The sequence below is a fragment of the Pleurodeles waltl genome, chromosome 10 (genome assembly GCF_031143425.1).
Source record: "Pleurodeles waltl isolate 20211129_DDA chromosome 10, aPleWal1.hap1.20221129, whole genome shotgun sequence".
NCBI lineage: Eukaryota > Metazoa > Chordata > Amphibia > Caudata > Salamandridae > Pleurodeles > Pleurodeles waltl.
The window spans coordinates 821,846,070-821,864,855 of record NC_090449.1 but is presented as its reverse complement, the minus strand read 5'-3'; the positions used below and the strand labels follow the sequence as shown (position 1 = coordinate 821,864,855).

Genomic DNA, 18,786 nt, shown 5'->3' with positions numbered 1-18,786 from the left:
ACAACTTAATACCGGACTCATACTATGGGAAAACGATACCGAAACGTACACCTTGCTCCCAAATTGCAAACCGGACAGTCACCAATAGTTCACTCCTCCCCAAAACGTCACACTCTATTTTGATGAGAAGGCATTTCACTGCACGTTTTTGGATACTGCAGACCTTAACTACTTAAGTTGCAATCCTTCAAGATTTTCATTACTGGGATATTTGTCCCATTCAAAGGCTATCCAAGCATAACCAGAAGAATGGGAAAATTTGCCAGAAGGACACAACAGCAGTCAAATGTACTTTTGAAGTAAAATGCAGGCTGTATCTAGCTAGGTAAAGATAAGGCAATAGCGTGTATCTTGGTATACTCAAAAGGGGCGGCATGCTTGCAATAGTCCAAATGGGGGAGGCGGGAGGAAAGACAGTGAAGCAGGACCAAAGCAGATTAGAATTGAAAATGTCACTTACCCAGTGTACATCTGTTCGTGGCATCAGTCGCTGTAGATTCGCATGTTTTGCAATAGCTCGCCATCTGGTGTTGGGCCGGAGTGTTACAAGTTGTTTTTCTTCGAAGAAGTCTTTCGAGTCACGGGACCGAGTGACTCCTCCTTTTGTGTCCATTGCGCATGGGCGTCGACTCTATCCTCGATTGTTTTTCCCCGCAGAGGGCGAGGTAGAAGTTGTATTGTAGTAATAGTGCCCATGCAATGGAGTGACTAAGTATGTACCTATATAAGGTTGAAATGATATATATACAAATAGTTGAAGGTAACTTCCAAACTGCTACAGGCTCCCGGGGAGGCGGGTGGGCACATGCGAATCTACAGCGACTGATGCCACGAACAGATGTACACTGGGTAAGTGACATTTTCAGTTCGATGGCATCTGTCGCTGTAGATACGCATGTTTTGCATAGACTAGTAAGCAGTTATCTCCCCAAAAGCGGTGACTCAGCCTGTAGGAGTGGAAGTAGTCTGAAACAATGTTCTTAATACGGCTTGCCCTACTGTGGCTTGTTGTGCGGATAACACGTCTACACAGTAGTGCTTGGTGAATGTGTGAGGCGTAGACCATGTGGCTGCCTTACATATTTCTTGCATTGGGATGTTTCCTAGAAAGGCCATGGGTGCACCTTTCTTTCTGGTTGAGTGTGCCCTTGGTGTAATGGGCAGCTGTCGTTTAGCTTTAAGGTAGCAGATTTGGATGCATTTAACTATCCATCTGGCTATACCTTGTTTTGATATTGGGTTTCCTGCATGAGGTTTTTGGAATGCAATAAATAGTTGTTTCGTCTTTCTGATGTTTTTAGTTCTGTCAATGTAATACATTAATGCTCTTTTGACATCTAATGTATGTAGTGCCCTCTCAGCTACGGAATCTGGCTGTGGGAAGAACACTGGAAGTTCCACTGTTTGATTTAGATGGAACAGTGAAATAACCTTTGGTAAAAATTTAGGATTGGTCCTCAGGACGACCTTATTCTTGTGTAGTTGAATAAAAGGTTCTTGTATTGTAAACGCCTGAATCTCGCTTACTCTTCTTAGGGAAGTAATGGCGATGAGGAATGAAACCTTCCAGGTTAGGAACTGTATTTCGCAGGAGTGCATGGGTTCGAAAGGTGGACCCATAAGTCTAGTTAGGACAACATTTAGGTTCCATGAAGGAACAGGTGGTGTTCTTGGTGGAATAATTCTTTTAAGGCCCTCCATGAATGCTTTAATGACTGGTATCCTATAAAGGGAAGTTGAATAGGTAGTCTGCAGATATTGCTGCAAGGTGTATTTTAATGGAAGAGAAAGCTAGGTTAGATTTTTGTAAGTGAAGCAAGTAACCCACTACATCTTTTGGAGTTGCGTGTAATGGTTGGATTTGATTAATATGGCAGTAGCAAACAAACCTCTTCCATTTACTTGCATAGCAGTGCCTGGTGGATGGCCTTCTGGCTTGCTTTATGACTTCCATACACTCTTGTGTAAGTTGTAAGTGTCCGAATTCTAGGATTTCAGGAGCCAGATTGCTAGATTCAGCGATGCTGGATCTGGGTGCCTGATCTGTTGGTTGTGTTGAGTTAACAGATCCGGTCTGTTGGGCAGTTTGATGTGTGGTACTACTGATCGGTCTAGCAGCGTTGTGTACCAGGGTTGCCTTGCCCAAGTTGGTGCTATTAATATGAGTTTGTTTTGACTGAGTTTGTTTACCAGATAAGGAAGGAGAGGGAGAGGAGGAAAAGCATAGGCAAATATCCCTGACCAGTTCATCCATAGGGCATTGCCCTGGGACTGCCTGTGTGGGTATCTGGATGCGAAGTTTTGGCATTTTGCGTTCGCTTTTGTCGCAAACAAGTCTGAGGTGTTCCCCAGATCTTGAAGTAAGTGTTCAGAGTTTGGGGGTGAATTTCCCATTCGTGGACCTGTTGGTGATCTCGAGAGATGGTCTGCGAGTTGATTCTGAATCCCTGGGATAAACTGTGCTATTAGGCGAATTTGGTTGTGAATTGCCCAATGCCATATCTTTTGTGCCAACCGGCTCAACTGTGTTGAGTGTGTCCCCCCTTGCTTGTTTAGATAATACATTGTTGTCATGTTGTCTGTTTTGACGAGAATGTATTTGTGAACTATTATTGGTTGGAAAGCCTTTAGTGCTTGAAAAACTGCTAGCAGTTCTAGGTGATTTATATGCAGTTTTGTTTGATGTACGTTCCATTGTCCTTGTATGCTGTGTTGATCGAGGTGTGCTCCCCACCCTGTCATGGAAGCATCTGTTGTTATTACGTATTGTGGCACTGGGTCTTGGAAAGGCCGCCCTTTGTTAAATTTATATTGTCCCACCATAGAAGCGAGAGGTAAGTTTGGCGGTCTATTAACACCAGATCTAGAAGGTGACCCTGTGCTTGTGACCATTGTGATGCTAGGCACTGTTGTAAGGGCCTCATGTGCAGTCTTGCGTTTGGGACAATGGCTATGCATGAAGACATCATGCCTAGGAGTTGTAATATCTTTGCTTGTATCTTTTGTGTTGGATACATGCGTTGTATGATGTTGTTGAAGTTTTGAATTCTTTGTGGACTTGGAGTGGCTACTCCTTTTGTTGTGTTTATTATGGCTCCTAGGTACTGTTGTACTTTGCACGGCAGGATGTTGGATTTTGCGAAGTTGACGGTGAACCCCAGTTTGTAGAGGGTTTGTATGATTTGATTTGTGTGGTGTGAGCACTTTGATAACGAATGGGTCTTGATTAGCCAGTCGTCTAGATACGGGAATACATGTATTTGCTGCCTTCTGATGTGTGCAGCGACTACTGCTAGACATTTTGTAAAGACTCTTGGTGCTGTTGTTAAACCGAAAGGCAATACTTTGAATTGGTAATTTATTCCTTTGAATACAAACCTTAGGTATTTCCTGTGCGATGGATGTATTGGTATATGGAAATACGCGTCTTTGAGGTCTAAGGTTGTCATGTAGTCGTGTAGTTTGAGCAATGGTAGCACTTCTTGTAGTGTGACCATGTGAAAGTGGTCTGATTTGATGTATGTGTTTACTATCCTGAGGTCTAGGATTGGTCTTAGCGTTTTGTCCTTCTTTGGTATTAAGAAGTACAGTGAATAAACTCCTGTGTTTATTTGTGTGTTTGGTACTAATTCGATTGCATTCTTTTGCAATAGTGCTTGAACTTCTGTCTCCAGGAGCTCGGAATGATGTTGTGATAAATTTTGTGCTCTTGGTGGTATGTTTGGAGGGAATTGTAGAAATTCTATGCAATAACCATGTTGGATAATTGCTAGAACCCAAGTGTCTGTAGTGATTTCCTGCCATGCTTTGTAATAATGACCTATTCTTCCCCCCCACTGGTGTTGTGTGGAGGGGATGAGTGACATGTGAGTCACTGCTTAGTTGCAGGGGTTTTGAAATTTTCCCCTATTCCTAGGGAATTGCCCTCCTCTGTATTGGCCCCGAAAGCCTCCCCTGTACTGTCCCTGGTAACTGGACGGTGTTGCCTGTGAGGTGCTGGCTTGTGTGGCCTGACCCCGAAACCCCCCTCTAAAGGGTGTCTTGCGGAAGGTGCCGTAGTTTCCTCTGCGGGGAGTAGAGTGCGCCCATTGCTTTAGCAGTGTCCGTGTCCTTTTTAAGTTTTTCTATGGCTGTGTCCACTTCTGGACCGAACAGTTCTTTTTCATTGAAAGGCATATTGAGAACTGCCTGCTGTATCTCTGGTTTAAACCCAGACGTTCGTAGCCATGCATGCCTTCTGATGGTCACGGATGTATTAATTGTCCTTGCAGCTGTGTCTGCTGCGTCCATGGAGGAGCGTATCTGGTTGTTTGAAATGTTTGGACCTTCCTCAACCACTTGCTTTGCCCTTTTTTGTAGGTCTTTGGGTAGATGTTCAATGAGGTGTTGCATCTCATCCCAATGGGCTCTGTCATAGCGCGCAAGTAGTGCTTGAGAGTTGGCGATGCGCCACTGGTTTGCAGCCTGTGCTGCGACTCTTTCCAGCTGCATCGAACTTGCGGCTTTCTTTATCCGGGGGTGGTGCATCCCCAGATGTGTGGGAGTTGGCCCTTTTCCTAGCTGCTCCTACGACGACGGAATCTGGTGGCAGCTGTGCAGTGATGAAAACCGGGTCTGTAGGGGGCGCCTTATACTTTTTTTCCACTCTTGGTGTGATTGCCCTACTTTTGACCGGCTCCTTAAAAATTTATTTTGCGTGCCGGAGCATACCAGGGAGCATAGGCAGGCTTTGGTAGGAGCTGTGGGTGGAGGAGAGGGTGTTGAATAAAAAGTCATCCTCGACCTGTTCTGAGTGGAGGCTTACATTGTGAAATTGTGCTGCTCTAGCCACCACTTGAGAATACGCAGTGCTGTCTTCTGGTGGAGATGGCTTTGTAGGGTATGCCTCCGGGCTGTTATCTGACACTGGGGCGTCGTATAAGTCCCATGCGTCCTGATCCTGGTCACCCTGGCTCATGGTGGTGTGAGCTGGGGAATGTGATGGAGTTTGTGCTGGTGAGACGTGAATTACAGGTGGAGGAGAGGGTGGTGGAGTAACCTTTCACCACCTTTGTTTGTGGTGTTTGTTCAGTTTGGAACTCCAGTCTTCTCTTTCTTCTAATAGGGGGAAGGGTGCTTATTTTCCCTGTTCCCTCCTGTATGAAGATACGCTTTTGCGTATGGTCTACATCGGTAGATTGCAGCTCTTCCTCGAACCTATGCTTTCGCATTTGGGAGGTTAGTGAATGCTCCTCTGTATAAGAGCCTGAAACTGGGTCGGTTGCAGGTTGTTTTGGCGCCGAAACCCTGTCTGCATCTTTTTTCGGCTCCGAGCTGACTTTTTTTCGGGGCCGAAACCTCTCGGTGTCTATCTTCGTCGGTGCCGCTGTCTTGGCGTCGAGCCGTGTCTACACCGCTATCTCGGTGTCGATGCTTGTCTCCAGCACTTTCTCGGTGTCGAGAAGGCTGCGTACCGGTGTCTCGACCGGAGTCGGACTGTCTCGGCACTGTTTGGGCCTTTTTCAGTGCCGACGGTCGGTCACTGAATATATGGGTCGAGCCATGGCCTGGAGGCAGTGGCGTCCCCTGGGCCTTGTCAATCTTCTTATGTGTTGTTTTCGACGTCTTACTCACGGTTTGTGGGTCATCGAATTCCTCGGAGTCAGATTCGTGGATCGAGAAGGTACCTTCCTCTTCTTGTTCCTCGAACTCTCGGTGGGCTGTCGGCGCGGACGCCATTTGAAGTCTTCTGGCTCGACGGTCTCGGAGTGTTTTTCGGGACCGGAACGCACAACAGGCCTCGCAGGTGTCTTCACTGTGCTCAGGTGACAGGCACAGGTTACAGACCAAGTGTTGGTCTGTATAGGGGTACTTGTTGTGGCATTTGGGACAGAAACGGAACGGGGTCCGTTCCATCGGCGTTCTTCAGCACGCGGTCGGGCCGACCAGGCCCCGACGGGGGATCGAAAAACTACCCCGAAGGGCACCGGAGCTCTTCAATCTTCGATGCGGTGTTGAATCTAACTACGCCGATCCCGAACACAACAATACCGACGAAAATCTTCCGAATTTAGCTATCTTTCCGTTCCGAAACTCGGAGCGACAGGAACACGTCCGAACCCGATGGCGGAAAAAAAACAAGAGGATAGTCGACGCCCATGTGCAATGGACACAAAAGGAGGAGTCACTCGGTCCCGTGACTCGAAAGACTTCTTCGAAGAAAAACAACTTGTAACACTCCGGCCCAACACCAGATGGCGAGCTATTGCAAAACATGCGTATCTACAGCGACAGATGCCATTGAACATGGCCATTTCGATTTCTAGTGGTTATACTATTTGTAATCATTCATCGTATCACCTGATGACTGTTTGAAATCACAGGTATAGATAATTGCTTACCTGTAAATCCTAGTTTATTTCCAGGGGAATCCTCAGTCATAAGCACAGACTAGTCGCGCATGGGGACAAACCGGAGCACTTTTTAAAAAAAAAGTGTGTGTAAGCTAGCTAATATGACCGTATATCTCAAGAAACAATCCATCAGAAGTAGACTTTAGACGAGGCTAAACCTGTGCTTGCCGTACCATAGATTACAAAAAGGAGGTTCGGTTTTCTAACACTCTTGGTCTTATCTAAATAAAATTTGAACACTCAACATCCAGTGAGTGTACCGACCTCTGCGCTGGACTTAAAAATAAATTAGGGTAGAGATATGTTCGGATCGGTTTGAAAATCCGATTATACCTTTGGAAGGAAACTAAGGTGAGTCCTCATAACTATTGGAATGAAAAACAGTATAAGGTAACTTCCATCAGTGCTTGAATTTCACTCACCTTATGGGCGGAAGTAATAGCCACCAAAAAAAGCGACTTTCCAAGTATGATGTTGCAAAGGGGCTTTACGGATTGGCTCAAATGGAGCAATTTAAGGACCATGTTTGGTTCTCATGGAGGAGAGGGGTTAGTGACTGGGGGAAATACTTTGAGATCTTCAGGAAAATCCTTTACTACTAGTATTTGGAAGAAGTAGGTTTGAGATGGTGATTTCCTGTAAGATGCAATGGATGCAAGATGTACCTGGATTGAAGACAATTGTAACTGAATTAGCTAAGTGTAGTAGAGACTGAATAATTGCAATTTAATTTCATATCAAGAAGATGTAACTATTCTGTGTGCAACACAAGTAAAATCTCTTCCATTTGACGGAGTACGATCTTTTATTGGAAGGACGCCCATCTTCCCGGATAATGTCCATACATTCTGTAGAAAGCACTCAGGCAAATATTGGAGGAATTCAGGAGCCATATCGTCAAGTTCAGGAATGGGGGGGTTGGTATGGTGGAGATGTAGTATCGGTCCTCCAGACTCAAAACAAGTGATTCAATCGGCAAGGGAGCCTCTTGTGGTCTGGCAGATGTAGAAGGTCCGTGAACCACCACTGGTGAGGCCACTCCAGGGCCTACAAGTATAATTCTGGTGCGAGATCGATACAGCTAGCAAATCACTTGCGGAATGAGAGGAAGCAGTGGAAATGCAGGGAGAGATTTCTCTGACCAGTTTACCAAGAGGACATTCCACTAGGACCCTGGCTGGGATAATCTGGACGCGTAGTCTTGGCATTTTTTGTTGATGACATCTGCAAAACAAGTCTGAAGATACCATTTTCGAACAATTTCTTTAAAGATTGCATAATTGCGAGTCCAGTTGCGATTGTCTTGAATTCACTGAGGTCATCTACCAAATTCCAACCTCTCCCCCCACTCCCCTTCAAATAAACTGCAAAAATCAATCTGCACACCAGGAACACCAAAGTTAGTTATACCTCTCTGTAAGAAAATGCCACTGTTGGCATGGTCACCCCCCACTTTTTGCCTAGTGTGGATGCCAACTTTGACTGGAAGTGTGCTGGGACCCTGCTAACCAGGCCCCAGCACCTGTGTTCTTTCCCTAAAACTGTACCTTTGTTTCCACAATTGACACAGCACTGGCACACAGTTAAGTCCCTGGTACCAAGGGCCCTGTGGCCAGGGAAGGTCCCTAAGGGCTGCGGCATGTATTTTGCCACTCTCAGGGACCCCTCAATCAGTACTTGCACACTGCTTTGTAGCTTGTGCGTGCTAGTGGGGAGAAAAGACAGTTGACATGGCACTGCCCTCAGAGTCACCACAAACCACTGCCTGTAGCATAGGTAAGTCACCCTTCTAGCAGGCCTTGCAGCCCTAAGGCAGGATGCACTATATCACAGGTAAGGTCATAGCTGCATGAGCACTATGCCCCTACAATGTCCAAGTCAATTCTTAGACATTGTAAGTGCAGAGTAGCCATAGTCATATTACGAACTCCACAGATCCATAATGGCACACTGAATACTGGGAAGTTTGGTATCAAACTTCTCAGCATAATAAACCCACACTGATGCCACTGTGGGAATTCATTGAAAAATGCACACAGAGAGCATCTTAGAGATGTCCCCTGTAAGTTAAGGCAACTGTTAGTGCAAGGCTGACTGGTCTGTGCCAGCCTGCCACTTCCAGACGAGTCTGACCACATGAGGTGCGTGCCTTTGTGCACGATGTGGTCAGAAACAAAGCCTGCCCTGGGTGGAGGTGCTTCACACCTCCCCCTGCAGGAACTGTACACCTGGTGGTGAGCCTCAAAGGCTCAAGCCTGGTGATACAACACCCCAGGGCACTCCCAGCTAGTGGAGATGCCCGCCCCGCAGACAAGCCCCCACTTTTGGCAGCAAGTCTGGAGAGATAATGAGAAAAACAAGGAATCACCCCCTCAGCCAGGATCACCCCTAAGGTGACCAGAGCTGAAGTGACCCCCTTCTTGAGAAATCCTCCATCTTGCTTTGGAGGATTAGGACCAATAGGGATGGGAATGTGTCTCTCTTCTCCTCCTCCCCCCCCCCCCCCCCCCCCCCAGAGGGAGTGGGCACAAGGAGGGCGTATCCACCCTCAGGGACAGTACCCATTGGCTACTGCCCTCTGACCCGGACACACCCCTAAATTTACTATTTAGGAGGCAACCCTGAACCCAGCTCTTCAGATTCCGGACGACCTCAAGAAAGGACTGGAGCTGAAAACCCCACAGAGAAGGAGACCACAACTGACTCGCCCCCAGCACTACCAGACAGTCTCCTACTTCGAAAAGCTGCAAGAAAAGCAGCAATGCGTTCTACAGGACGAGCAACCCCTGAAAAAGCCTCTAGGGGGCTACCTGCATCACTGAGGACCAATAAACTCCAGTGGACCTGTCCAAAAAAAGAAGACCAAGAATCCAACTTTAAAGGGACTCTCACCTCACTCCAGAAGAGTCAGTCCAACTACTCTGCACCAGACGCCCTCGGCCTGTGTCCAGAGAAACCACCTATTCTGAGGACCCTCAGGCGACTCAGATGGAGTGTCCACCCTGGGCTGACACCTCTGCACCCCCATGATGCCACCTTCAGAGGGAATCCCCAGAACCCCCCTGACCGCGACTGCCTGGGACGAAGATATCTGAGACCTAGAGAAGCACTGCACCCGCAGTCCCCCGGCCTGTGAGAAACCGACCACCAGTGCAGCAAGGACCAGCATACGGCCCTCACCCTTACCCAGCCAGTCGGTGGCTTTCCCGAGAGCCCCCCCCGTGACCTGCCTGCAGCCCCTAAGTGATCCCGGGTACCTACATAGAGTTCTATTGAGAACCCAACCCTACCTCTGCACATGGCACCCAGTCACCCTGTGCCGCTGAGTGTGATTTTTGTGCCTACTTGGGGCCCCTCCAGCACTCCTCCAAACTCCCCTGGTCTGCCCTCCGACAACGCGGGTACCTGCAAGCAGACTGGAACCGGAGTACCCAGTCTCGATAGGCGCCCATGTTATTTTGGTTCAAGTTTGACCTCCCCCGTGTTGCTGTGCGTTTGGGGTTACCTTGAACCCCCAAAGGTGGGCTACCTATGCCCTGGAGACTGAACCTGTAAGTGTGGTACCTCCCCCCGGAACTGTTGAAAAGTGGACTAGGTCCACTTTTAAAATAGCTTTTTGCCATTTTAAAGAAAACTGCGTACAATACTGATTCTATTCAAAGTCCTAAGTATTACTATGCAAAGTACCTTTCATTTGATGTACTTACCTGCTAAATTAATTTTGTGGTTCTAGAAATAAACAAAATATTTTGTTTCTATATAAAAACCTAATGGCCTGGAAAATGTCACTGAGTGTTCGTTTTCTCTTATTGCTTGTGTGTACAACAAATGCTTCACACTACACTCTGATAAGCCTAACTGCTCGGCCACACCCCCACAAATAGAGCATTAGTATCTATTATTGCCTCTGTCAAGCCTCTTGAGGAACCCCTGGACTCAGCACACTACATCCCATTTTGATATAGTAAACCATTCATTATTTATCACACTAAATTGAGACATACACAACAGAACTTAGACTGCACTATCACTGATAGGCCATCCTCAATCCATACTGTTCATAAGAAAACACATTTTTGCTTTTGTCTCCAAAGGGAAAAAAAAAAAAAAGAAGAAAAAAAAAGCATTGGCAAACCCAATAGGTCTCGCCTCTGGGTGCTCTATTGGCTTTGGAAATTGGGTGGTAACGGGACCATTTAAAAAAAAATAATAATAAATTACGATATGAAGCGGTCAGCACTGGCAGCTCCAAAAAGCATCTCCCCTACCCTCCCAAGTCGGGAGAGAAAACAGGGGGCATGTGGAATTAAAAAGAAGGGCCCGGAGGAGTTGACTAGAAATGGGGACTATGTGGGGAGAAGTTAAAAAAGTACTATGATGCAGCCAAAGCGGACGCATCCTATCTCATTTTTAGGAACGAATAATTACCGCAATCACAATGCGAGCAGCTGACAGCCAACCAAGGGACACTAATCAAGCATAATTAATTTGTGCATCACTGAAAGAACAAGCATATGCAATGCAATAGGTCTTGCATTTTCTTGAGTTGCAGCTATTGGAATTGTAAATTCAGAACTGGACTTTCCTTGCTACATACACCGGTCAACCCAGTTTCATAACGGCAGTTCCTGCGGGTCACTGACAGCTACTGACATCAGGCTGGAAAACTTTTTTATTTTAAGAGAATGAAAAGTCTTGCAACAGTTCTTGTCTCACATTTTCACAAAGATCTAATGAAGTGAATAGCAGAGCAGCCAGAGAATATTTATGGCCCCAATAAAGGAGATAAGCAATGCCTTGTATGGATGTATGAGTGCTGGCAGGGAGGGGCCCTAGAGAGGCAGAGAGAGACAGCAAAGCAAGGTTCACATCAGGTTTCTAGGTTTAGCTACATTCTATCAAAAAGGTATACTGTGGCTTACGTGAGCTAAACAACTGTTTCTTTTGCAAAATAAGCTTATGTTAGGAGCCAAAAGGTAAGCTACTATAGCACTGGAATACAGCAGAAAAAAAAAAAAAAAAAAAAAAAAAAAAAATAGATGTCAGCAACGTGGGGGGAATGAAAACGCAGGCAGTTACCACCCTAAAGCAACCACAGCGAAAAGGCAGCAACAAAGAAATAACCAAAAGGAGTCAGAGTAGGAAGCTGGCTGTATATACTGTATCAAAATGAGATAGTGGGGACAGAGTCCAGGGGTTCCCCAAGAGGCCCGACAGAGGCAATAATAAATAATATTAATGCTCTATTTGTGGTAGTGTGGTCAAGCAGTTAGGCTCAAAGGGTAGTGTTAAGCATTTGTTGTACACACACACACACACACACACACACACACACAATAAGTGAGAACACACACACACAAGCAATAAGTGAGAACACACACACACAAGCAATAAGTGAGAACACACACACACACACTCAATGACTTAACTCCAGGCCAATAGGTTTAGTATAGAAAAATATTATTTTCTTAATTTATTTTAGAACCACAAGATTTAGAACATCCACGTCAGCTCTGGTCACCTTAGGTGTGGACCTGGCTGAGGGGGTGAGTCCTTGTTTTCTCATCTCCCCGGACTTGAGGCCAAAAGTGGGGGCTATGATCAGGGGGGAGGTATCTCCCCTAGCTGGAGTGCCATGGGGCATTGTATCACCAGGCTTGAGCCTTTAAGGCTCCTCACCACCAGGTGTTACAGTTCCTGCAGGGGGAGGTGTGAAGCACCTCCACCCAGGACAGGCTTTGTTTGACCAGAGTGCACAGAGGCACTCACCCATGTGGTCAGAAACTCATCTGGAAGTGGCAGGCTGGCACGGAAAGGAACGGTCAGTCACACACTAACAATAGAGCTGCATATAGCGCATCTCTAAGATGCCCTCTGAGTGTATTTCTCAATAAATCCCACACTGGCATCAGTGTGGGTTTATTGTGCTGAGAAGTTAGATACCAAACTTTTCAGTATTCAGTGTAGCCATTATGGAACTGTGGAGTTCGTTTTTGACAAACTCCCAGACCATATAATCAGTATGGCTACCCTGCACTTACAATGTCTAAGAATTGGCTTAGACACTGTAGGGGTATAGTGCTCATGCAGCTATGCCCTCACCTGTGGTATAGTGCACCCTGCCTTAGGGCTGTAAGACCTGCTAGAGGGGTGACTTACCTATGCCAAAGGCAGTGGGTTGTAGGCATGGCACTCGGAGGGGAGTGCCATGTCGACTGTCTTACTCCCCAACAGCACACACAAACTGTGAGGCAGTGTGCATGTGCTAGGTGAGGGTATCCAGGGTGGCATAATACACGCTGCCGCCCCTGGAGACCTTCCCTGGCCACAGGGCCCTTGGTACCAGGGCTATGCCAATTGTGGAGGCAAAGGTACAGTTTTTAGGGAAAGAACACTGGTGCCGGGGCCTGGTTAGCAGGGTCCCAGCACACTTCCAATCAAAGCTGGCATAAACAAAAGGCAAAAAGTTAGGGGGTAACCATGCCAACAGTTGCATTTTCTTACAGTTAGTCACAGCAACAGATAAAGAAACCAAAGTGGAATAATACAGTAGTCGGTCACTGCTCCGAAAAAGAAAAAGGAGGGCGAAAAAGGCAGAATTTACCACTAGCAAACAAGAATTTTTAAAGGACACTGCAACCAACAAATGAAAATCGCTTTACGCCATAACACGTATACTATAAGTATACACAAGGTTGAACGCTTACACTCAACCTAAAAAGGAAGTGATGCATGGCAAGTGTACTCAAATAGAACGAAGAGTGACTGATGTCAATGAACAGTAAGCAATGGGCAGGTTCCAAACCCATTACTAAACAGGAGTCTTTCAAGTGAGAGCCCATGCGCTAGCAAATTCTCATACAGGCGCAACTCAAAAATGAATGTAATTTAGAAACAACCCACACTTAAAATTCTCAGATTTTCTCTGCATAAAAACAAGTAGATCAGAGGCAATGAATGTGCTTTTACAAAAGACTGACCAGGGAGATTTATAGTCATGGGTAAATTTACCTCATTCCAGGTCATTGGTTCAGTTCTGAAGAGAGAACTTGTAAGTTCAACAGACAAGCGTTTCTTGTAATCTTGTGGCTTGTCCTCAGACATTCGGAACAGCACTGCTGCTGCATATGTTGCTAAAGGGGAGAAAGAGGCAAAGTAGGAACATTTATGTGTGTTAAAAAGACTAAATGTCTCCTCAGAAGTTTTCGTGCAGCAGTAATACTGAAACCAGACATCCCACATAGGGACAGCTTACACTTTAACAGCAATAACGAATACATGCACATTGTTAAATCAACGATTAAGTAGTTCTAGCATTATCCGCAATATGTAGCCTAGGAGAGACTCAGGAGCACAATATTTCTAGAAAATGGGTTAGCTCACTTATTTGTTACACTTATGTCCCCAACAAAGTTTGTGGTTTTTTTTTAGGGGAAGGGGGAGCCAGATGCGTGATGTGGGATGAAAACACTGTCATTTAGTGAGAGTTGCTCCTCCTTCCAAGAGTGAAAATGGCTCGCCTCCCAAATCAAAAGTTTCCCCTTTATTTCCCCAATAACAGCCCCCCCCCCCAAAAAAAAAAAAAACTGTTGGGCTCGTATCAACTCTTGGTGACCCACAATTCTTTAGCATTCTCAATAAAAATGAAAAGCTAACAAGACACTCTTAACCTAGGCAAAGACTCACTAAAATCAAGAACTGCACCTACAGAAAGTGAGCAAGTATGGCAGGATCTCCTACTCAATCTCCACTGAAAAATTGGATCAGCATTAATAATGGCATAGCTTCACTATTTAAATGTTCTAGTAGGGCCCCACAACGCTTGGATGAATGCACCCCTTTCCCAATAATACTCTATATCCCACGGAGTTCCCCTGGGATTCATCTTCACCTTCCAACTAGAACCTCACTGCAATTTGGCCTTGAATCCAATTCAGGGAAACTAATTTTGTGTTACTTTTCGGACATAAAGTGACTGAAATTATGCAAGTGAGTCCATTCATATAATTGAAAAAATTGGAACAACAATCCTACCACAGGAGCACAGGACAACAAAAGTGCGTAGTTAGTGTTGCACAGGACAACAAACAAAAGTGCGTAGTTGGTGTTATGTTGCAATGCCATTTTCTTTGAGCGAAAATAGTGCTAAATGCGGAGTTACGCTTCTTGCACAATTCCTCTGTAATTTCACGTTACACTACACCCACCCCATTAGCAGTGTGCTCCATCATCCTAAAGTGTTGTAATACCTATATCCTGCACATGTGCAGATTTAAAGAATCTCCACAACTTCTAACTCGACCATCCAGACACGGATTTTACCTTTTTTGCCTCTCTGCTGACCGAGCATTGCCTTTTTTTTTTTTTTTTTTACACCAGAGAGAGGTCTTCAATGCGATGGGACCTAAACTGACAAAAGTGTCAGTCAAATAATACTTAAAATTTCAGGTCACTATCCGAACAATGTTCTCTCCTGGCTGGGTTATGGGAATGGTAGTACAGGTCAACCAAAGACTGGTCTTGCTCCTCTTTAAGTGCTGGCTGGCTCTGTTCCTGCCTATAGTGCTAACGAGGCAAGATGCTTCGATCACTTCTCTATAGCGCGTGTGTAAAAATAAATAATCAGGTCTGCCAAGCGTAGCTGCCATCCGCCATGATATCCACTTAACAAAATCCCAGTGATCCTCGAGAACCTTCTTTCAGAAATAAACTGCGATAAAGCAATTTCTAAGACGGGGTCCCTAAAGTCTGAAATTCCACCACAGACCTTAAGCTGGCTTTCCCTCTACTTGATATTTAAAAGGAGGACCAACAGTTCCTGCTTACCCATTCTCTTATTGTGCAACCACCTGTCTGCCATTTAGTATGCAGTCACTCATTCCATTTTTGAAGTCAAGGCATGCTTCATCAATTCTTCAGTTTTTGAATATTCAAACGCTCTATGCACTCCTGTTAAGCTGAAGGGTAATTCTCCCAGAACTGTTGCATTTCAACCTTCACTTATGTTCATCCTGCTCCCATATCTGCCCCATGGTTTCCTTTAAAAAGCATACCTACATCTGGCGTTTACTTTTTCAGAAATTGCAGCTGCTTTACTAGCATTTGTTATGCATTGTCTGTGTTGCCACCGCCTTCCCCGCCTTGTTTGATGGCAATTTTATTTTAATTGTGAATTAACAATCTGACTCCTGGTAGTCGCTGCAGACCCTCCACGCTCCAACTAGAAGTGCTCCAGTACTAGGACACCCATTTCCACTATTCAAATAATTTCTGCAAGGCTGCCTTTTTAAGCAAGCACTTAACAGATGTTAAAAGCCATTAGGTTTAAAAGAAACATTATATTTATTAAACAAACACATGGTTCAATCCACCTAGATTATAACCTGCAGAAAATATCAGGCCTCTGTGGATATTCCTTTAACAACTGGCCAAGAACAGGCGTTGTCCTTCTAAAAACGTTGGAACAGTGGGTGGACCATAGCTCTTCCCTTCTGTTCCTTTCGGGCTCTAGTTTGAGTAACAGTTTATAAGAACAACTTAGGAACAGTAAACCTGGTTTGCTGCCTTTCAATTCAGGACTCAAAAGAAATGGTTTTCGAAACGTTTTTTCAAACAGTTGCGGTTTAAAGCTGTAAGTGTGCAGGAGGCAGGGCGGACTAGCCACAGAAGTCATCAGGCACTTCCCCAGGAGGATGGAATTTTTTATTTTATTTTTGGGGGGGGGGGGGGGGGGGGGGGGAGGGGGAAAGAGGGGTGGGTGCAAAACTAACAACTACTCATTCTAGCAACGAATGGCCATTTCCAAACTGGGTTTACAATGAGTCACAGGGAAAAAGTCAGTTTAGAAACAAAGTATGGCAAGGCCGGCTTGGCGACCCGTTTATAACAAGTACAAGGTGAGAAAGGATGTTTGTTACTATCTAGATTAAAAACTCAATAGCTTATAGTAATTTAACATGCAATAAAAAATAACGTCCAGGAGAACCATAAACTGAGCTGTTGGTACACGGTCACGGATTTGAATCACGGTAATTCAGCCATAGTTCCCATCTACATAAGTAACCGTAATTCCTATGATCTAACGGGGCAGGTTCAACTATCGAGACTAATGAAACTATGCCATGAGATCGAAGACACGTTGAGATGCACATAGAATCTGCGACAATGAGTAGCAGTGTAGGATGTAGATTTTTGTTACAAACCACAATTCAACTTACCAACACCTTCATTTCTAGAATGCAGCAACTCTGTCAGAGGGGCAGTGGCTCCTTCTGCCTCAATAGCTTCAGCAGCTTCTTTGTCCTGTGCCAGTTCACACAACACCCCAGCAGCAACTCTCTGGATGTTCTCAATTGGAGAGTACAGCAACTAAACAAAAACAAGTTCGCAGAAGGTCATTTCCGAGGCCCCGTACACTGCATCGAGCCACCTTAATGAGAACCCACTTGCGCATCAAGCTAGCACCTTTTCCGTGAAAGGTAGCCCAACCATATAATGCAGCTCGCTTCAAGAACAAAGTACTGCAAGTCACAGGTCACTCATACGCTCGAGCTGGAACACAGTTCACACAGCTATTGAACCAAGCATTGGCAACTGCCTTTATAACTAGCGAGTCTCAAACATACTTCCTTGTTTAATGTTCCGTAATTTTGGAACGCACGTCGAGCTCTAGGCAGCATTTGCAGTTAAAGTCGTGGATACCACACCAAATGAGGGTTCTTTTGAAATTCTACAAGCACCAGCCGAGTTTCCTATGAAGGCTCCAGGCCTGTCAGGGCACATATGCGACACATGGCTCTGCAAAACTTCACACGTGAGAGGCAGCAGTTTGGCTTCACCCAAAGAAGCTCGGTTAATCAGCCTTCCACTACATCCACCCCCCCCCCCCCCAAAGAAACACACACATTCTGGTGCAGTTCTATACTCGGGTGGACTGAGCTCAAATCCAGTTTGGGCATCAGAGTCGTCGCTCACCACATACAAACGCAAAAAGCTGTGGAGACGTAGTAAGCGTGCTACAGGTTCTCCCCCCCCCCCCCCCCCCCCCCCTCTCTCCTCTCCTCCTCCCACCCCCCTCTCTCCTTCCCCCCCCCTCCTCCCAACACCTCTTGTTATCCAAGCACAGAACCTTTCTACTAAGGAAAGAACTCCGATCGCCAGCAAGCACTTTTATGGTTAGGCATACCTTATTAAATGCTGACGGTTAAAAACCATTTAACTAGGGCTAGTTATGAGGCATTTTATGAGCGAGGCAAACACCATCAGCTTCTTGACGAACTATAAATGTACAATTTGAGCGTTTTGGGCTGGTTAAGGTGTTGGTAAAACCTGAAAGCATTTTTTTTAAAAAAAAGCCACAATATAAACTATATAAAAAAAAAGCCATCAAGATAAACCATTAAAAGGGAGAGAGAGGTTTCCTTTATGATAGCTAGAGAATAAATTACTGTGACGCAATTGCTTCTTTAAGCACACCTACCTGCACAAACAGTGGAATGGTATTTAAACCTCTTATTACAATCCTGTTGTGAACATCACGGGCCAAGATATGCAGCGCACCAGTACATCCCTCCACGATTTCTTCCATGCGAACCCCTTCCTAGAAAGGGAAGTGGGTTGGGGGAGGAGACAGAAAAAGTAAAGACTCACTCACTAGCAAAAAAGTACAGTGCGCCTAGAAGGACTAGAGACCCCCCCCCCCCCCCATTCAGCCTGAAATGGAACCACGCATTGCACTGTACAACTTCAAAGTGAAAAACTCCAGAAAACTTTAGGAAATGCTACAATAATCCTCAATCAACACAACTGCAACCAATATAAAAGAAAACAAGCCACACATACAAGGCCCTTCCATCTTTATTTTGCAGACCTGCATGTGATTCAGCATAATTTTAATAGTTCCTGTCGTTTCCTTCAGCTGCGTTGTGGTTTGATATCGAGTACTCACGAGGAGCTCAATAGAGATTGAAAGCGATTTAATTTTTTTTTATTTTTATTTTAAACACATTTGCAATACAATAGGTCTATTTCGAAAAAGTTAATTGTCATCTTTTGACAACAGCACCCATGAGCAAAAGCAAAAAAGGGAGTGGAAACTGAGAAAAGACAAAGTAAAATAAAAAGTTAGCTTTAAAAAATAAATAAAAAAAAACTTTGCATTTCTGTTTGTCCTGCTGGGCACGTTTTTGCCAGTCCACGCCTTCTGTTTATGGGGCACTAGAAGTTAAAAAGAACAAATAGTACCTCGATCACGTCGGGGGCAGCGGACAGGCAACAATCAAGTTGAATTAATTAGTGCTTGATCCCTGCACCACACAGAGGCACGGAAATGATGGTAGGCATGCCTTGAATTGCGAGGTTTTAAAGATTACTGCCGATGCAAACCAACAAATGG

General features: G+C 45.3%; 1 protein-coding gene across 1 annotated transcript in view; it reads right to left on the bottom strand.

Moving 5' to 3' along the window:
• The window catches only part of CTNNB1 (catenin beta 1), a 60,038-nt gene that overhangs the window by 6,511 nt on the left and 34,741 nt on the right, over nucleotides 1-18,786 (bottom strand). Inside the window, 3 exon segments of the mRNA XM_069211485.1 lie at nucleotides 13,404-13,525; nucleotides 16,610-16,760; nucleotides 17,872-17,991. Coding sequence (XP_069067586.1) covers nucleotides 13,404-13,525; nucleotides 16,610-16,760; nucleotides 17,872-17,991 — 393 coding nt within the window.